This window comes from Macaca mulatta, chromosome 7 (genome assembly GCF_049350105.2).
Source record: "Macaca mulatta isolate MMU2019108-1 chromosome 7, T2T-MMU8v2.0, whole genome shotgun sequence".
NCBI classification, from domain to species: domain Eukaryota; kingdom Metazoa; phylum Chordata; class Mammalia; order Primates; family Cercopithecidae; genus Macaca; species Macaca mulatta.
This window is the reverse complement of record NC_133412.1, coordinates 124112136-124132014: the sequence shown is the minus strand read 5'-3', so window position 1 is coordinate 124132014 and position 19879 is coordinate 124112136. Positions and strand designations below refer to the sequence as shown.

General features: G+C 39.7%; 2 protein-coding genes across 4 annotated transcripts in view; one reads left to right on the top strand and one right to left on the bottom strand.

Annotated features, from left to right (window-relative positions):
* Positions 1-2499, top strand: part of PYGL (glycogen phosphorylase L) — a 42825-nt gene extending 40326 nt beyond the window's left edge. For both annotated transcript variants that reach the window (XM_001102253.4, XM_077940994.1), the window contains one exon: positions 2163-2499. In XM_001102253.4, the coding sequence (XP_001102253.3) occupies positions 2163-2327 (165 nt within the window). In that variant the 3' untranslated portion in view covers positions 2328-2499. The remainder of the gene's footprint in view (positions 1-2162) is intronic.
* Positions 2500-2748: 249 nt separating this feature from the next.
* ABHD12B (abhydrolase domain containing 12B) overlaps positions 2749-19879 on the bottom strand; it is a 30792-nt gene continuing 13661 nt past the window's right edge. For both annotated transcript variants that reach the window (XM_001102161.5, XM_001102076.5), the window contains 8 exons: positions 17599-17644; positions 17363-17492; positions 16581-16618; positions 14215-14294; positions 5872-5954; positions 4257-4335; positions 3529-3647; positions 2749-3378 (listed from right to left, as the gene is read on the bottom strand). In XM_001102161.5, the coding sequence (XP_001102161.2) occupies positions 3351-3378; positions 3529-3647; positions 4257-4335; positions 5872-5954; positions 14215-14294; positions 16581-16618; positions 17363-17492; positions 17599-17644 (603 nt within the window). In that variant the 3' untranslated portion in view covers positions 2749-3350. The remainder of the gene's footprint in view (positions 3379-3528; positions 3648-4256; positions 4336-5871; positions 5955-14214; positions 14295-16580; positions 16619-17362; positions 17493-17598; positions 17645-19879) is intronic.

Sequence of the window (19879 nt, the reverse complement as noted above, 5' to 3'; positions counted from 1 at the left end):
AGGCTAAACCATGGTTTATTAAGGTAAGCACTGACCCCTATTCTTTGAAAGTTGTAAAATAAGTACCTCTTCTAGATTTCTCGTGGAGGGGGCTGCATCAACAAAATATAAATGAGTAGAAAGAGAAAGGGGTTCATATTTGAATTTTTTTTTTTTTTTTTTTTTTTTTTTTTTTTTTTTTTGAGACGGAGTCTTGCTCTGTCACCCAGGCTGGAGTGCAGTGGCCGGATCTCAGCTCACTGAAAGCTCCTCCTCTCGGGTTCACGCCATTCTCCTGCCTCAGCCTCCCGAGTAGCTGGGACTACAGGCGCCCGCCACCTCGCCCGGCTAGTTTTTTGTATTTTTTAGTAGAGACGGGGTTTCACCGTATTAGCCAGGATGGTCTCGATCTCCTGACCTCATGATCCGCCCGTCTCGGCCTCCCAAAGTGCTGGGATTACAGGCTTGAGCCACCGCGCCCGGCCCCATATTTGAATTTTTAAAAAAAGAAAGGAGAAAAATAAGGAAGACAATACTATACTGAGGAAAGTAAAAAGGGATGGGTACAGCCATGTGAATAAGCCTCCATGCAAAGTTATATGCTTTATCAAACACCTCTCTAGCTATGTTTTGTAAATATGTAAAAAGGTTGATCATCTCTGATAGGAGAGACTTTTAGTGAATTTCAGATACCCCAGAGGAATGGATACAGGAGGGCGCTAGCTCTGTGCCAAGACTCCAGGGTGGGTTTCACTAACATTTCTTTCTATTCCTTTCCCAAGGCAGATAACAGGGTAGTTCCTACAGTCATCCTAAATGTCCCATTGGGGTTTTTAAAAGGATCATTCAAGGCCTGTGTTGCTTTATGGCCCTTATCTTTTAATAGAATAATGGCCAGTCCCCCAATGGCATATAGACCAGAATAAGTTCAAGTTAATGGCTACAAAAAAGCAGGGCAGTGCTAGAGCTAAACTCAGGGGTTCACTACCTGCCTCCTGTACATTGGAGAGAAAAGCCACATACAGGCCCCAACAATGCAAAGACACAGGGAAGAGAATGGCCACCTCAAAATAGAGCAATAAAACAGTGGAGGAAAGAAAAATGTGAACAAGGGCAAGGACAAATGTGAATGTCTCCTCTGTTAAAATTATGGCCCAAATCCAAAGGATGCTCATCTAGAAGCCCAGCATTTGATTCAGTCTTTCTTGTTCATTAGTGCAAATTGCAGCTTTTTACTCTTAACAATTATTGTATTGTTGAGACTTAGTAAACATGACCTGTATGGCTGGGAAGTCTATTCATTATCTATTTAAATAGTTAAAGAAAATGAAGAGAGAAAGCTTTTATCCTCCTCTTATTATAGGAAGTTTCCAAACTCTGAATAAACAAATCTCAGATGCTGTTTTGCTGTACCTTAAGGAATGATGGTAGTTTTAGTATTTCTCATAAGCATCTATAATGCATTGATAACAATTTCGAATAATGTTCTGTTCACTTCCAATACACTTTTAGAGTTCTTTACAAAATTAAGAGGCTATAAAATAAATTCCTCCTTATAATATTCTTTTATATAAAATTTATGAGATGTTGATATATTTTTATAAGGATAAAGCCTCAATTGACCCTGTTTTGAAGCCCCAGTGGAGTGTTTGGGACTCATTGTAAGCCTACTAGGGTGCATACCTTCCGAAAGAACAAGAAAAGCTAAGTAGGTCAATAAAGCCTCTCATTGAATTGTTTGCCTGCATTGTAGCTAACATTTTAGAGTAGTGTTTTTCAAACTCTGTGAGCCACAGGGTAAGTCTCTTGACATGGCATTTAGCAAACAATGAATTCCTTCCCTATAGTTTAAAAGGAAGTATCTTCATTCATAAGAAAGCATGGGGAATACGGCTTACATGCCCAAACATTGTAACCATAGCAGGAATTGCCAACTAGGCAATGTACATCCACGGTTTCTCTTAGAGTGAAAAATACTTTTTTTTCACTCCTAAGAGAAAAATACTCTAAATATGAGAAAAGTGCATTCTATTCTACTTCTCAACAAGAATATTTATAATTTATTATAATTTATTCCTGTCATTTTTCCTCATGAAATGTGTTTAGATGTGCTTGGCTGATGTTTGTTATAAAGCTCGCTTGGCACTGGGACTCTGAGCTGTACATGCATATGTTGTTTACAGAATCCAAAGGCCTGGAACACGATGGTACTCAAAAATATAGCTGCCTCTGGGAAATTCTCCAGTGATCGAACAATTAAAGAATATGCCCAGAACATCTGGAACGTGGAACCTTCAGATCTAAAGATTTCACTATCCAATGAATCTAACAAAGTCAATGGAAATTGAATTCTAAAATGTCTCTAGAAAACATAGCTTCTTACTGAACTTGAACATTTTTACAACATTCACTGGTTTTTGTTTTGTTAGCTAATAATCTATAATAGTTGAGTATCTCTGGGAATGGGGAGGGAAATTATATGTAATAGAGTTTAAAAATAAAGTATCAATTTCCAAGGGATACATGAGTGCCAAAACTTATTTTATAGCAAATCTAGTGATGCTTTGCTACTGCTAGGATTTACCCCAAAACTAGCCATAAAATTATAAAACTCCTTAGAACTTTCAAATACCATTTAAATGAACTAAACTAAAATACAAAAAAACGTAACTACATAGAAGCAACTTTCTTACACTGCTATCTGAGTCCAAACCAAACACCAATGTCTTAGTCCCTGTGGGCTGCTACAACAAAATGGCATAAACTGGGTAGCTTATAAACAATAGAAATTTATTTCTCACAGTTCTGGGGGCTGGAAAATCCAAGAGCAAGGCACTGCCAATTCAGTGTCTGATGAGGGCTACTTTATGGTTCACAGATGAAGCCTTCTCACTGTATCTTCAAACGGTAGGAGGAGTGAAGAGCTCTTTTGGTCATAATTTATAAGGGCACTAATCTCATTCATGAGAGCTCAGCCCCACCTCCTATTAACCATCACATTGGTGATTAGGTTTTAACATAATTTAGGGGACAAGCCCAGACATTCGGACCATTGCAACTACCTTATTCACAAATATCCATAGGATGTTTGATAACTACATATTTTTAGATAGGATCTAGATTTTACCAAATTTTGGTTCTCCACAGTGAGATTTCAGCATGTTTTACAAAGTAGATTATGATAAACTAAACAAGAACATTCCATACTGCCTAACATTCGTGATTTCTGTTGTTAAAATGGCAAGTGATTTGTAGAGAAGTCAATGGCTTCAGCTCATCCGACCAGCCCAGTACAATTTTACTTAAAACAATACGCATCACAGGTGGTGTTTGGGCGAAGTCTTCATTGAAGATTTCCACTCCTCCCAGACTCATGACCACTGCTTGCTCAGGAAATCTCTGTAGAAAAAGGACCCAGATCAGCTCACACACTTTCCCTACCTAAATAAGCAAAATATTATACATTTTCGTGTTGTGGCCTAAGTAAGCCAGAGCAGCCCTAATTGCCTTGAAGGGCAACATACTCACATTTAGCAAAGCAACTCTTACCTCACGGTTATTAACAGTGTGGGGCTTTTACAAAGCAGGTTGTGTTGGAAGCCAGGAGGAAAGATAACCATCTTGACCCTCTCTTTGTTCCTGTATGCATTGTGTGCAATTTCATAGAGCTGCCAGGAACAGAAAGACAGAGACTCAAAAGCTTGCCATTCAAAGCTGTAGATTTTCTAGTCCAATTTTCCTAAAAGTGTACAGAAACAGCCAACTTGGGGAGTTTGTTCCATTAAGTCAGAGACGCAAGAACTCTCCGTATCCCCAGTTGGCTGTCTCTACAGCTAAAGATCTGAATGCTGCTCAGCTAATATAGACTACTGATAAAACCTCATCCTTCCCTGCTTGAACCCCACTGCAAAATGACAAGCAATTCCTATGGACCCACTCTAGTAGAAGTTTGTTTAAAAGGAAAAAGTCTGCATCTTCCATTTTAGAGCCATTGCAATAGACAACACGGAGGTTCCCATAGCAGCCTGGGATACCCTACACCTGCAGCTCCACACAACCCAGATGAGGAGCCAGGCTCTGCCACAAACACTCCTTCGAGCTAAGGAGCCAAGGACACTGATGCCCATTGTATAAACCTATGGAGGCTATTTAGTGGGGTAGAGAATCTCCTGTAATGTCAGAGACCCTCCTTTCAGCTCTAATCAAAATTTGGCTGAATGAAAAAAATGACGAAATAAGTATAGTATATTTCAGTCAGCATTGAGCTCTTAGTTTACCTTTTTCCCATATTCCAAAGGCACTGTCCTGTCATCCTCTCCATGTAAGATGAGAAGAGGAGAAGAAAGGAATTTAACACTAGGGACAAGTAGAAGAAAAGCATTCAGTTAAAGAATTATACATCGAGATTTTTCCTCTTCTAAGTTAAAGCTTTAGCAAAACACAAGGTCTGTCTAAATTACAAGAAATATCTTTCCTTCCTTCCAAAGAATAACAATATCATACATTTAAAATTTCACATAGTAGCTTTTTTTCTCCATGTAAGTTTCCCTCTCTCTCATTTACTCATGCAATTTAATTGGCTGTTTAATTAATTTACTTCTGCATGATTTTTAGAAATACTAAAAAAAAAAAACACTGAAAGATTGATTTTGTACAGTGTAAGAAGAACCTTATATTCTTCTTTACTCCACCTTATTTTGTAACATCTGAAATATTTTATTAAAAGACTAAAAAAGAAAACGAAACTCAAAACCTCAATAAAACAAAAATTATGACAGATTCAGAGACCTCTTTGTAGCAACTTGTTTACTTTTCTCCATAAATGTAGAGAATGGACACGCAGTTAACAGGTCTGATTAGCTTCCTGGTCAACCCCCTAGTTTGCTAATTCAAAAGGGCTATGGCATGAAGAATGTCTTGTCTCCCGCTCCAGCTACTTTCTCAAACAATGCTTCCCTGTCCCCCCAAAATCCTGATACCCATCCATCTCTGCCACAGTGACTCACTGACACCCCTGAGAATGTTGGATTTTCTCAAGTGTGTTGACATAGAAAAAAGTATTGACAACAACTGTCTATTTGGAACCTTTCTTAAATTCTCTAACTGTGACAGGCTAACTTGATAAATTCTAGTCATTGGATTTGCTGTCACGTTAGTAAGGTAGATGGTAGATGAGTTTTCGTTATATGGGGAAAAGGGCCTAGAAGTCAGAGATGCCTCAAGAAATGTTAGGCTAGATCCTAGAGGACCTTTAAAAGGTTTTGTTTTGTTTTGTTTTGTTTCATTTTGTTTTGTTTTGGGGGGGAGTTGTATGTTGGTTTGTTTACAGGATGTCACTCTGTCACACAGGCTGGAGTACAGTGGCACAATCACAGCTGACTGCAACCTCAACCTCCCAGGTTCAAGTGATCCTTCTGCTTCAGCCCCACATGTAGTTGGGATGACAGGCATGTGCCCCCACACCTGGCTAATTTTTAACTTTTTGGTAGAGATGGTGTCTCCCTATGTTGCCCAGGCTGGTTTCAAACTTCTGGGCTCAAGCTATCCTCTCACCTCAGCCTCCCAGAGTGCTGGAATTATAGGCATACGCTAATACTCTCAGCCCTTTAAAAGGGCTTGATAGGCCATAGATATACAACTTCCTGTATGAATTTAGAGATAGTACTGAATTGGTGAAATCATTGAACTAGACATGAGGAAAATAGCAAATACTAAAAATTCATAGATACTTTACCCAAATCTTAGTGCCCATCTAAGAAGCACAGAACAATATTCTAAGAATAAGAATGATATTCAGTATGTCTCATGTCACCATCCAGTAAGTCACATGATAGCTTCCCCTAGAATCCTTTAGATACAGTAATAATGCACATCTTTTCATCATTAACTTACTTTTCATCATTAGGAAAGACTATTTTGTCTTTTCTCATGGCATCCATAAATGTACGTAAAAATCCTGGAACGTTCCGGTAAATCTATTTTTAAAAAAGAAAAAAAAATTAATATTTGCCCCATAGCTATGCCATTTGTTATATAGTCTTTCGCTATGAACCAGAGTAACACAGAGAGTAGTGACTCTCTAAATATGATAAACTTAACAAAAAACTTCTAAAAGTAATGCACGTCGGGAATTTGGAAAAAAAGAAAGGAACGTAGAAGAAACACATAATCCTGCCATCATAGATCATCATCGTCAACATTTTGTTTTCACTTCCTACAAATGGCATCACTAACTCTTACTTTTCTATATAGAAGCAGTGGTATGCAAAACCTAAAAATTGCTTCTACTGTGAACGTAACTGGTTTAGTTGGTGGACAGAATATTCTGATTAGTCAAAAATTCTGATGAAAATACACAATACATGGCAAATTGATTTGAGAGAAGTTGAACACTATAAACTTTTAAATATGATTTAATTTGCCAATGCCTTAAAAGACATTCTAGGTTTTAACAATGACTGCAGGATTCCAGATACAACAACGCTTATTCTAGACATACTAAATTTGTTGTTTAATAGCAAAATCCAAGAAATAGAATACTAGCTAAAACCACTTTTACAATGTTTTGACTCACATAGTCAACATGTAAGTTAGTTTATATGCCCCAGAAACATCCATTTCATCTGGAAAGAAGGAGTAAAGGATAGAAACCCTGAGCAATATTGCACCTTTCTCACAAACTTTGAATCCTACCTCCAAAACTGTATCCCAAACCCATTCATTTCTCCCCATCCCCACTATCACTTAGCCTAAGCCACCCTTCATCTCTTGCTTATACTAAGCTGCAATCACCCTACCACAATCCAGTTCCCACAGGAAAGCTAGAATGACTATTTTAACGTGCAAATCAGATCATAGTCCTCTTTTGCTTAACACCCTCCAAAGGCAATTGGATTAAACCTGAACATATCACCTTGGCCTCCAAAGCCTTGCAGAATCCGGCAGCTGCCTGCCTCCCTCTCCAGCCTCATCTCCTATCACTAAGGCCCTTCCTGTCTACCTCCTGGCTTCTGCTTCTGGAACATGTCAGGCCTGATCCCACCTCAAGGCCCTTGTCTTTACTTTTACCCCAGCCTGAGATCTCTAGATTTTCCTATCAGCTGGCTTCATCTCAAGCAGGTCTCAGCTCAGATGCTATTTCTTTAGAACTGTTTTCCATAACCAGCTATCAAACCTTGCCCCCACCACCCAGTCATTCTCCATCACATTATTTTGGTGCTGTCACAGCACTTCTCACTATTGGGTTTTTAAAAATGTATTTATCTTCTATCTATTTCTCCACCAACAATATGAACTTCATAGGCAAATGGACCACAACTCTCTTATTCCCTGTGGTATCCTCAGAAACTAGAAAAGTTCCTGGTACATAATAGATACTTGATAAATATTTGCTAAAGACAAAATGAGTCTATTACGCAAATATCCCTGGTGTACACTTTGTTATTATCTGTCATTTTCATGTTAGAATGATTGAACTTCAGGTATTATTTATTTTATTTATTTGTTTCTTTATTTTGAGACAGGGTCTCACTCTGCTGCCTAGACTGGAGTGGGTGCAGTGGCACAATCATGGCTCACTGCAGCCCTTGAACTCCTAGGTTCAAGCAATCCTCCCACCTCAGCCTCCATAGTAGCTGGGACTACAGGGATGTGCCACCACAGCTGACTAATTTTTTGTAGAGAAGGGGTTTTGCCATGTTGCCTAGACTAATCTTGAACTCCTGGGCTCAAAACCATCTTCTGGTCTTGACCATCCAAAGTGCTGGGATTACAGACATGAGCCACCATGCCTGGCCCAGATTTTAAATCTTTTTTTTTTTTTTTTTTTTTAAGATAGAGTCTCACTCTGTCACCAAGGCTAGAGTGCAGTGGCGCAATCTTGGCTCCCTGCAACCTCTGCCTCCTGGGTTCAAGCAATTCTCCTGCCTCAGCCACCCAAGTAGCTGGGACTACGGGCATGCACCACCACGCCCAGGTAATTTTTATATTTTTAGTAGAGACGGTGTTTCTCCATATTGGCTAGGCTGGTCTCAAACTCCTGACCTCAAATGATCTGCCTACCTCGGCCTCCCAAAGTGCTGGGATTACATTTGCAATAAATTTGCAAAGGGGAAAAATAAGCACAGTATTATACATTTTCATGTTGTGCCTGAGAGAGGAGGGGTAGACTGGGTAGTAAATGGGACATGGCCAAGGGAAGGAAATACACACAGAATAGGGAGGTTGACCCCAATAAATACAAACTTCTGCTTCACAATTTTTTAAAAAGAAAAAGAAATTAAAACTTGCCCCATGGCTATAATGTCATTTGTTAATAGTCTCCTACTATGAACTGTAATAATTGAATAGAGACTTTCTAAATAGAATAAACTTACAATTTTTCTGATTTTAGGAAGTAATTCATGTCATTTTAGGGACTGTGGTAAGGAAATGGGTATAAAATAGGTGAGCCAGTACCACTAAACACAAATTTCTGCTTCATAGTTTTGACTTAGGCCTGCTATTCCCCAGAAATCTCCTTGGTGTTTTGTATAGTTTTGTTTTGTTCTTTTGAGACGGAGTTTCGCTCTTGTTGCCCAGGCCAGAGTGCAATGGCACGATCTCGGCTCACCACAACCTTCACCTCCTGGGTTCAAGCGATTCTCCTGCCTCAGTCTCCCAAGTAGCTGGGATTACAGTCACCTGCCACCATGCCCAGCTAATTTTTGTATTTTTAGTACAGACACGGTCTTGCCATGTTGGCCAGGCTGGTCTTGAACTCCTGACCTCAGGTGATCCATCCGCCTCGGCCTCCCAAAGTGCTGGGATTATAGGCATGAGCCACCGCGCCCGGCTGGAATCTCCTTGGTTCTGTGGGATTTGTCTGGCCTGAACTTTTTGGCCTGGTCTCACAGCAACTGAACTGCATTCATGTGTGCTCTGGACTTCCTGACACTGCCTTTCCTTCTCTTTCTTCTCCCTCCTCTTCCATGCCAAGGGCAAGATTTCTTGTTTGTTTTCTCTTTTGTCTTCTGGTACTCTCACCCCCTGAACTAAGAATCCCCTGAGGATAATTCAATAAGAGAAGTCCTTCAGCAATTCATCTTAAATTCTGAAAGAGTAGGAAGAAAGCAAACCCAGGTCAATCTACTCTCATTATTCCTCATTCCCTCCCACCCTGGAGTGCCCTTTGAGACTCACAGGTTATACCTTCCCCTCCAGCCTAGATCATGGCAATGGGCTCTCCTAATTGGTCTTCCTACCTTCCTCTCTCTTCTGTAATACCACCAGATAAACATCCTTAAATTACCAGTTATATTAAATCTTCTGTTACAAAGCTTTGGGCATGTCACACTATCTACTGAAAACAACAATTCCCAGCTAACCTGCAAGCCCATCCACATCTGGTCACAGTCTTTCATTCCAAACCCTGCTCACTTCCAGTCTAACTGCTTGTAATTAGAAGATGTAGGTTTGAGTCTCATTTCTTCTTCTTATAAGACGTGACAATTAGGCAAGCCTCTAAGTCTCCATTTGTCTCATCTCTAAGTGGAAGCAGTGATGACAAACTCACAGAGTTGCCGTGAGGATTTAAAAGAATAACGAGTGTGAAAGGCTTGTGTGGAAGCCCTCTATTAACTCTCAGGCCGTTTATGACATAGAACTGCCCCATTCCTGCCAGGGGTCTGCGTTCACATGCACCTGTTTCTTGCGCTGTTTCCTAACTGCTTTCCCTCACCTTCAAGAAAGCAGCTTAGGTCCAATACGCTGTGAAGTCTTCACTGGCCACACCTGTGAGCAAAGCCTGTAATTCTCCCTATCTTGAATTCTCCCTGTCTTTTCCTGCCATACATAGCACCTTAGCCTAATTTGTAACAGGAAGGGGACAGAAAGGAACAAGTATTTGTCTAGTGCTTACTAGCAGCTGGGAACTTCACATACATTATCTTCCTTAATTCAATCTTCACAACGACCCTGTGCAGTAGGCGTCGTCAACCCCTTAGTAAAAAAATGGGAAAACTTAGAGAGCGAGAAACAACTTACCAAGGTTATAAAGGGTATGTGGCCAAGGACAGATTTGAACCCAAGTCTGAGTGGCTCCACAACCCATGCTCTTTTCCACAACATCATGCTGCCTTTCGATTCTGAGTAACAAAACTGATTCCAAAGAGACCCATAGAAATCCCTGCTGTTACTTTATACCTCCTATTTGTGTCCTGTCTACCCAACTAAACAGAAAGCCTCTTGAGGTTGAGAACACATGCCTTTTACTACATCTGTATGTCTCACTCCATTTACACCTTCTTATTCACTAATGATCAGTTACGGCATTCTACTGAGCATTAAAAAAAAAAAAAAAAAAAAGCTGACATCCACTGAGGGCTCACTCTCTGCCAGGCACAACTGTAGATGTGTTTCATATATTAATTCACTTAATTATCACAGCAATCTTGAATAGACTATAATTACCCCATTTTACAGATGAGGTAGTCAAAGCATTAAAAGTAAGTTTACACAGCTATTAAGCAACAATCCTGGAAATCAAACCTGGCAAGTCTGACACTAGAGCCATCATTCTTTAAGACTGAAATACACAGGACTGTTATACTTCTAGACCTTAGAGTACCTATTAAACTTCTAGACCTTAGAGTACCTATTAAACTAAAGTTTATGACATTTTAAATTAAATCTCAAATTTGAAAGAATGGGGAAATTTACCTCTTCTAGTAATAGAAGAATTGTTACAGACTAAACCTTTCACCAAAGACAACTAGAAAAATTGGACAAAATATTTCTTTAAAACTCTTCTTGAAGGTGTCAGAGAGCTACCAAGGCAGTGAGACCTGGAAACATTTAGATCCTAGAGAGAAGGGGTGATCAGAGAGGTGAGCCTGATACCATATTTCTCTTTGAGACAGAGCTGCCAAGTCAAAGGAAAGCAAGAAACTAGAGGCAAAAGAACACAGAACAGATGACACAAAAAAGAACATAATAAGAAAGTATATTTGAACCTCAATATATAATGGTTACATAAAATATAAATAGACTAAATACTACAATTAATAAAGTTTATTATGTCAGAAATCAAAACCCTACTATATGGCACTTACAAGAGATATATATTAAATGCAAGAATTTAGAAAAGTTGAGATCAAGTAATAGAAAAACATATATCATGCAAACACTAATCAAAACAAAGATATACAAATATATCTCGACAAAGTTGACTTTAAGTCAAGAAGCAATATCGATCACAAAAAGAGTGAACATTTTATGATGAAAATGAGAATCCACCTGGAAGATATGAAAACTAAATCATAGGCTGGGCATGGTGGCTATTGCCTGTAATCCCAGCACTTTGGGAAGCTGAGGCAGGTGTATCACCTGAGTCAAGAGTTTAAGACTAGCCTGACCAACATGGTGAAATCCTGTCTCTACTAAAAACACAAAAAATTAACCAGGTGTGGTGGCACATGCCTGTAATCTCAGCTACTTGGGAGGCTGGGGCAGGAGAGTAGCTTGAACTCAGGAGGCAGAGGTTGCTGTGAGCTGAGATCACATCCCTGCACTCCAGTCTGGGCGACAAGAGTGAAACTCCATTTCAAAAAAAAAAACTAAACTAAATCATAATATTATTAGGCATATTTACCTAACGACATAACCTCAAAAAAACTAAAACAAAAATTGACAGTACTAAAATAGGAATAAACAATTCCACAATCAAGATGAGGTATTTTAATAATCCTCTTTGAGTAACTGAAAAAACAAGCAGTCCAAAAAATCAGTAACAATAGACAAAATTTGAACACGATTAATAATCCCGATTTAATTGACATACATAGAACACTGCATGAAAAACAGCAGAACACATTCTTTTCAAGCATATGGAAAATTTGCCAAAATTGACCATACATTAGTACATAAAGCGAGTCTCAACAAATTTCAAACGACTAAAATCATTCACAGAATATTCTTGGATCTTGAGATAATTAAGGTAAAAATCACTAAAAAAATAATCAAATGCCCAAATGCATAGAAGTTATAAATCATACTTCTAAATAATCCATATAGTCAAGGAGGAAATCACAATAATATTATAAAGTATTTGGAACTTAACGATAATTAGAACACACTTCAAAATTTGGATGCAGCTGAAGTGTGGTTTAGGTGAAGTGTGCCTTAGTGCATAAATTAGAAAAAAATAGTAAAAATAAATTATTAGATGGTATTAAGTACTATCTGAAGAAATTTTTAAATAATAACAAATTAAATCCAAAGAACATATGAGAAAGGGAATAATACAGGTAAAACCAGAAATTAAAAATATAGAAACCACATAACACAGAAGATGAACAAAGTCAAAGTTGGTTCTTTGAAAAGACTGACAAAATTAATAAACTTCTGCTGTGAGTGTTGCCTGCTTCTCCTTATTCTTAGATAACAGAAGCCATCACTCCTAAAAGGTTACGCCATCCTCCTGCCCCTCCTCCACTGCCTACCCTAGGGGATGGCAGAAACAGCAGGCCCTTTACCTCAAAGCTTAGCACCCCGCCTGAATCAGGCCAAAGCTAGACTTTGCTTGAGGTCACGTCCTTGTTCTGCTCTTCCCCTTTCCAGTGCTACTACCCTCATTCCCTTTGGGATTCTTTTCCTGAAGAACATTTCCTCAATAAATCAAACACACCAAATCTCTGTCTCAGGCTTTGCTTCTAGGAGAATATGACCTAAAACTGAAACTAAACAAAACCTAGATGAGAAATAAATGTAAAATTAAATAAATAAATAATAAATAAAATACAATACTCATGAATTTGAAGACTCAATATTAGAAGGATACCAAGTCCACCAAATTGATCTCAAGTCCCCCAAATAGATCCAATGCAATCCCAAAGTCCCAGCAAGTTTTCTGTAGAACATAAGTGTATTTCAAAATGTATACAGAAATGGAAAGGGTTAAGAATAGCCAAGACAATCTTGAATAAGAAGACCAAGCTGAGGAACTTATACAACCAGATATCAAGACATATTATAAGACTTTCTCTCTCTCTCTCTCTCCCCCTCTCTCATTTGCTAACATTTATATGGATGTACAACTATAAACAATTGAGCATTAGATATAGAATAAGATTATAAAGTTAGGGTAGTCTACAAAACAGATTTTTTTTTTCTTTGAAACAAAGTCTCGCTCTGTCACCAGGCTGGAGTGTAGTGGTGTGATCTCAGCTCACTGCAGCCTCCACCTCCCAGGTTCAAGCGACTCTCCTGCCTCAGCCTCCTGAGTAGCTGGGACTACAGGTGTGTGCCACCATGCCCAGCTAATTTTTGTATTTTTAGCAGAGACAGGGTTTCACCATGTTGTCCAGGATGGTCTCAATCTCTTGACCTCATGATCTGCCCGCCTCGGCCTCCCAAAGTGCTGGGATTACAGGCGTGAGCCACCTCACCCAGCCAACAATAGATATTTTTAAACTGCATCTTGTGTCTTGTGGCCCAATTCTTTGTACTTTTTTTTTTTTTTTTAAGATGGAGTCTCACTCTGTGGCCAGGCTGGAGTGCAATGGCATCATCTGGGCTCACTGCAACCTCCGCCTCCCGGGTTCAAGTGATTCTCCTGCCTCAGCCTCTCGAGCAGCTGGGACTACAGGCACGCACCACCATGCCCAGCTAATTCTTGTATTTTTAGTAGAGATAGGGTTTCACCATGTTGGCCAGGATGGTCTCGATCTCTTGACCTTGTGATCTGCCCGCCTCAGCCTCCCAAATTGCTGGGATTACAGGCGGGAGCCACCATGCCCAGCCTTTGTACTTATTTTCTTAGAAAGTTTGTTCTCTTTATCTGGGATACTGTGTAAAAGTATTTGGCAGCTTCCTTAAATTCTCTAGAAAGTTTCTTACGATAAAGTTATGAAAGAGATATAAGTGACATTCATAGGGCTCAAAAATGATGCATGAAATGTTTGCTTTCACTTTTAAGAAGAAAATAAAAATAAAGAATAAACTTAAGGCAAGTCTATCTACTACAAAATTATAAAAGAGATATCGTTAGAAGAAAATAAAAGAAATATCAAACCCGAAAGCCATGGGTTCCCTTCTGTGGTAACTGGTTAATAAACTGTCTCAGATTAGAATGACTTAAAAACATATAAAACTACTTAAGAAAAGGAAGACTGTTAATAAACATAGACATGTAGAAATAGCCTACACTGTATCAAAATAGCCTGTTTGATCCCTTGTAAAGATGAACCAGAGTCTCACCTTTAACAAAGGATAATTGATACTTGCAACCCACATGTTGGTAAATGGAGCTTCCAAGACAATAGCATCAACTGGGCATCCTTGAAAATTAAAGAAAGAAAGAAAGGAATCAGTACCTCCCCTATTCAAATACCATCTTTCCTAGATAAGGGGTCTTCAAGATCTTGTACATGAGCTACGTGCACCAAAATTATTTGTGAAGGTTATTAATAATGCAAATTCCTGGACCCCACCTCATATTTATGAGTCAGATTCTCCAGGATGAGGGCTGAGAATGTGCATTTTAACACGCTTCCACCCTCCCCTCCCCAACAGGTTTCTGTGCACATGATGATAATTGAAAACCACTACCTTCTTCTATGAACACAACCAGGTCATCGTGGCTTGGATAACTAATGAAAGAAAGGCCGGGCGCAGTGGCTAACGCTTGTAATTCCAGCACTTTGGGAGGCTGAGGAGAGCAGATCACGAGGTCAAGAGATTGAGACCATCCTGGACAACATGATGAAACCCCATCTCTACTAAAAATACAAAAATTAGTTGGACGTGGTGGCGCACACCTGTAGTCCCAGCTACTCAGGAGGCTGAGGCAGGAGAGTTGCTTGAACCCGGGAGGCGGAGGTTGCAGTGAGCCGAGATTGCGTCACTGCATTCTAGCCTGGCAACAGAGCAAGACTCCGTCAAAGGAAGAAAGAAAAAAAGGAAGGAAGGAAGGAAGGAAGGAAGGAAGGAAGGAAGGAAGGAAGGAAGGAAGGAAGGAAGGAAGGAAGGAGGGAGGGAGGGAGGGAGGGAGGGAGGGAGGGAGGGAGGGAGGGAGGGAGGGAAAGAAAGAAAAGAAAGAAAGAGAAAAGAAAGAAAGAAAGAAAAGTACTACAGGAAGACAGTGTTCTGCAGTCCATTGCTAAGAATGTGCCAGAGGTTGACTGGGTTGTTTTGGTCAACACTGCCTCTGAGAACAATTAGAAAAGGTATGGTTGGTTAAGGTATGTATACATATATGTTTGAATGGATATTAGAGTTACTGATCAGTGAGAAACTACAGAACCAATACTAAAAGAGAGAAGTCCAGAGAGTTTCAGCTGCCTTTTCCCTCAACTCAGTTGAAAGTAATAATTGTGGCTGAGAGGATCAGAAACAAGACAAAACTTTCAGCATTCTCACAAAATCCAAACGACAGAAATTAGAGTTCAGGATCTGACAAGAAGGAGGACCTCAGTACGTTTCTCAGGTTTTTGGTTATGATCTCAAAGAACTACACTCTAGGAGTAATGTGAACTAGAAATAGACCTGCCATCATAAAGACTGAAGACCAGCTTCAGATCAGCTCAATCTCTAATTAGATTGAGGTGATCTGTCCCTACCATAACTGCCTTTCAGGGGAAGAGTAAATTATATCTGGAAGAAGATAATATCACTTCAAGCCTCAAATCATTTCTATGATTTTCCATAAACCATGTGTAGCACTTAATCAAAAATAGCCATACAAAGATGAGGAAAACACACACACACAAAAGCAGATAATTGTAATGTAAATATTTAAACTGTATGGCATTAGGGTAATGAATATTTGCATTTATATAGCATCTCTATATATGGAGTAAATTCTAATTTTAATTTTTTAAAAATGACTTGACTCTGTTCACAGAGATTCTAATTCTTCAAATCAGCTATGGTCGAAGATTCTGATACAAACAGTTAGATCACTTTGAGAAACCCTGACATAAATATTACTAGGAAGGACTGCAGAAAGCCAGTTCTGTGTATCATTTAATGATACAGTATTTTTTATCCTGTAATTTAAATTAATATCATATCACCAGGAGGACTCTTTTTTTTTTTTTTTTTTTTTTTTGAGACAGATTCTTGCTAGAATGCAGTGGCAATCTCGGCTCACTGCAACTTCTGCCTCCTGGGTTCAAGCAATTCTCCTGCCTCAACCTCCCGAGTAGCTGGGATAACAGGCACCCACCACTGTGCCCAGCAAATTTTTGTATTTTTAGTAGAGACAGGGTTTCACCATCTTGGCCAGGCTGGGCTCGATCTCCTGACCTCGTGATCCGTCCGCCTCAGTCTCCCAAAGTTCTGGGATTACAGGCATGAGCCACCACACTGGCCAAGGAGGACTCTTTCAAAGGTGATTTTAACTTGTTCCTTCATATTTATTTTTAACTGCAGAACCTGAAAACACAGCTATTATTTTATATTAAATGGAGATAAAAAAGAAAGTCCATTGCACTGCCAGAAACCATCTAAAGTTGGGATGCTTTTGGTGTCTGTATGTTCAAAGTGTACACAATAGTCTCTTGACTGTTTTTACTTTCCCATCTTCAGATAGGAAATTATACCACTTAAGCATTTTATATTACCTTTTTCTTCTAACACTTTTGCAGCATTTGTTGCAACTCTGTAAAGCAATGAGAATTAGGACATTATGTTAAGCAATAACTTAACAGTACAAATGCAACTTCCGGTATGAGCATCTGATAAAAGCTCTGGGCTCTCTGGTTAGAAAAATGCATATAGATACAAAATTTGCACACTATGTCAAAGGGTTCCACAGGCCCTATATTAAAGGTCATTTTCTTTCTTTCTTTTTTTTGGGGGGGGAGACAGTCTCACTCTGTCACCCCGGCTGGAGTGAAGTGGTATAATCTCAGCTCACTGCAACCTCCACCTCCCTGGGCTCAAGTGATTCTCCTGCCTCAGCTTCCTGAGTAGCTGGGATTACAGGCATGTACCATCAAGCCCAGCTAATTCTTGGTACTTTTAGTAGAGACGGGGTTTAGCCATGTTGGCCAGGCTGGTCTTGAACTCCTGGCCTCAAGTGATCGGCCCACCTCAGCCTCCCAAAGTGCTAGAATTACAGGTGTGAGCCACCCCGTCTGGCCAAGGATCCTTTTCTTTAAAACCCTCAGAAAGACTTGGACTTCAATGTAATAGATAACCATACAGCTGAAGGGACCTTCTGTTGTTTTACAAACAGCGTGGTGAGGTGGCAAGATCTTCAGCCACTTCTAGAGTGTGAAAGTGATCAGCAAAGAGTCCCTGTCTTCTGGCTCAGTGCTCCTTCCACTACTGGCTGCTGCCTTTGATAGGACACTAAAGCCTCCAGGACCTGCCTCAGGACACATTTGCAGATCTCACTTACCCTGTACCCAGAGAGTGGCCCCAGAGACACACGGGAGTGATGCCACTTCTTGCCTTGGTCCACTCATAGACACGAATGGCATCCGTAGTCAGTCCCTCCTCTGTGGGCTTACCCGTAGAGTCCCCAAATCCTGGCAGCAAGAAAAGGCAAACACAGTATCACTGCCTTCAAAATGAGGGGTCATCAGAGGCCCCCCACTTATTGAAAAATCTTTGTACACTGTTCTTAACACATACCTCTGTAGTCAACAGACAAGACATGAAAGCCACCATCACTCAGCACCTAGGTAACAAAGGAGCTGTTATCACTTTAATTAGAAGATGTAAACAGAAAAGGTTTCTCCTCCCTATATCCATCCATATCACATCACAAGGAGGGCTCTTTCAAAGGTAATTTTAACTTGTTCATTAGTATTTATTTTTTAACTGCAGAACCTAGAGAAACAGCTAGTATTTTATATTACATGAAGATTAAAAAGAAAGTTTGTTGCACTGTCAGAAACTCTCTAAAGTTAGGATGCTCTAGGTATCTGTACATTCAAAGCATATACACTAGTTTAACAGGTGGGGAAAGATGTATTTTTGAAGTCTGGTGTTTAACTTCCAACTTGAGAAGCCAAGGCTCAGTGGGAGAGATGGAGAGCAGGAAGGCTGAGCAGGGTCAGACACGCAGGGTCTCACGCTGGCTCTGCCGCTTACCTGCTGTGTGACCTTGGCCAAGTTATTTAACAGTTACATATGTAAACATTGTTCTGAAAACTGAGAAACAATAATAGTCGCCTTTAGGTCTACGAATGTCTTTTTTTAAAAATTCCTTGAGAATAAGAACTCTACACAGAGTTGTAGTAGAGGCAATCAAAAAGTGGAAGCTATTTATATTAAATATGAAAAAAGAGTTAATTTCAATAAAAAAATAAAGAGATCACTCTAATATATAAGACCACTGCCAAGCTTTTAGTAGGTAAAGAAGGAGATACTATGAAAACATAATTTGTCATGAAATGAAATACAATGATTGTTGGGTATGGTGGTGCAGGCCTGTAATCCCAGATACCAGGGAGGCTGAGGCAGGAGAATCACTTGAACCTAGGAGGCTAAGGTTGCAGTGAGCAACCAAGATCGCACCACTGCATGCCAGCCTGGGCGACAGAGACTCCGTCTCAAAAAACAATAAATAAATAAATAAATAAGAAGAAATACAATGATAAAGAAAAGAGAGATAAAAAAGGACAAAATTTTACTGTGCCGACACTTTTGAAACTTTATTTAATCTTCACAACTGTACTGTAGACATTATCCCCATTTTACAGATAAACTGCGTCTTGTGGAGTTTAAGTAACTTATTTAAGATCGTCCAATTCGCTAGAATTAAAACCAAGATTCACTCCTGGGTCTTCCTCTGTCCAAATACTGTGCTTCTCCTACTGCATCTTAGATCCGGTGGCAAAACCTCATTAGGAACTTGTAAACACAAATTGAACTAATAATGAGGAGCTAAATGTAGCTTTTACATATCTGTTACATTCCCTCCAAAAAAGTTAGCCAAGGCACATGGCGGCTAAGCATCCAGGAAAATGGGAATATCCATGTGTGTTGCAGCACGTGTTGAAGGACCACTAGGCAACACAACCCAAGAACAATACCAGCAGCACACCCTACTCCTAAGAATTCATCTCTAGAAAAAGACACGAAAGAAGAAAAAGCTAGGTGCTTAGAGTTTTCTGAAACAATACTAGTTAGGAAGAAAAAAAATCTTATATACAACAGCAGTGGAATAGTTAAGTAAACAATTGCTTATAAATATAACTGAGAATGATATAGCCTTTAAACTGGATAACTATCATGACTGTGAAAACACGGAAGAATGTCTACAAAATAGTTTGAAGTAAAAGAGCACAACATAAAAGTGCATATAGATACAATCATAGTAACAAAAGCTTTTTATAAAGAGACATAAAAACTAGGTGGGAATGCAAATAAATGAAAACAGCTGTATTAGTCTGTTGCCATGATGAATACATGAATGAATGAAAATTTAATAATGAAAATTTATTTTTTTTTAATCTCCTCTCCAGAGGAGGGAAGGAAGGGCTAAGGAAGTTTGGTCCTGTTGGGGAATGATGACAGTGGCATTTGCTACCCACAATCTGCCTGAGGGCAAAGTCCTGCCGTACCAGCCGTTCTCCTCCCCCACCCATCCTAACTACCACAAGGATCACCGGTCTGCATTTCACACCCACAGCTCTTCTCCTTTCTGGGAACACTGAGACAGCTCTGAGTGGGAGGGGAAAAGCACGCACATTCTCATGTGCATCAGCTTTACCGCGTTCCATGTGGGGAATGCAAAGGGCAAGGTGCAGAGGGGAAAGCAAAACTAAAAATGAATAAACATGGTCCTCCTGGGTAACGCTGCACCCAGACCCCTGCTGCTCCACAAGGGGATGAGGGGAGGGGACAGGAGAGGAGCTTCCTGTCTGCACAGGGGAGGGAGGATGAAGAAAGCACTGGAGATACTGGT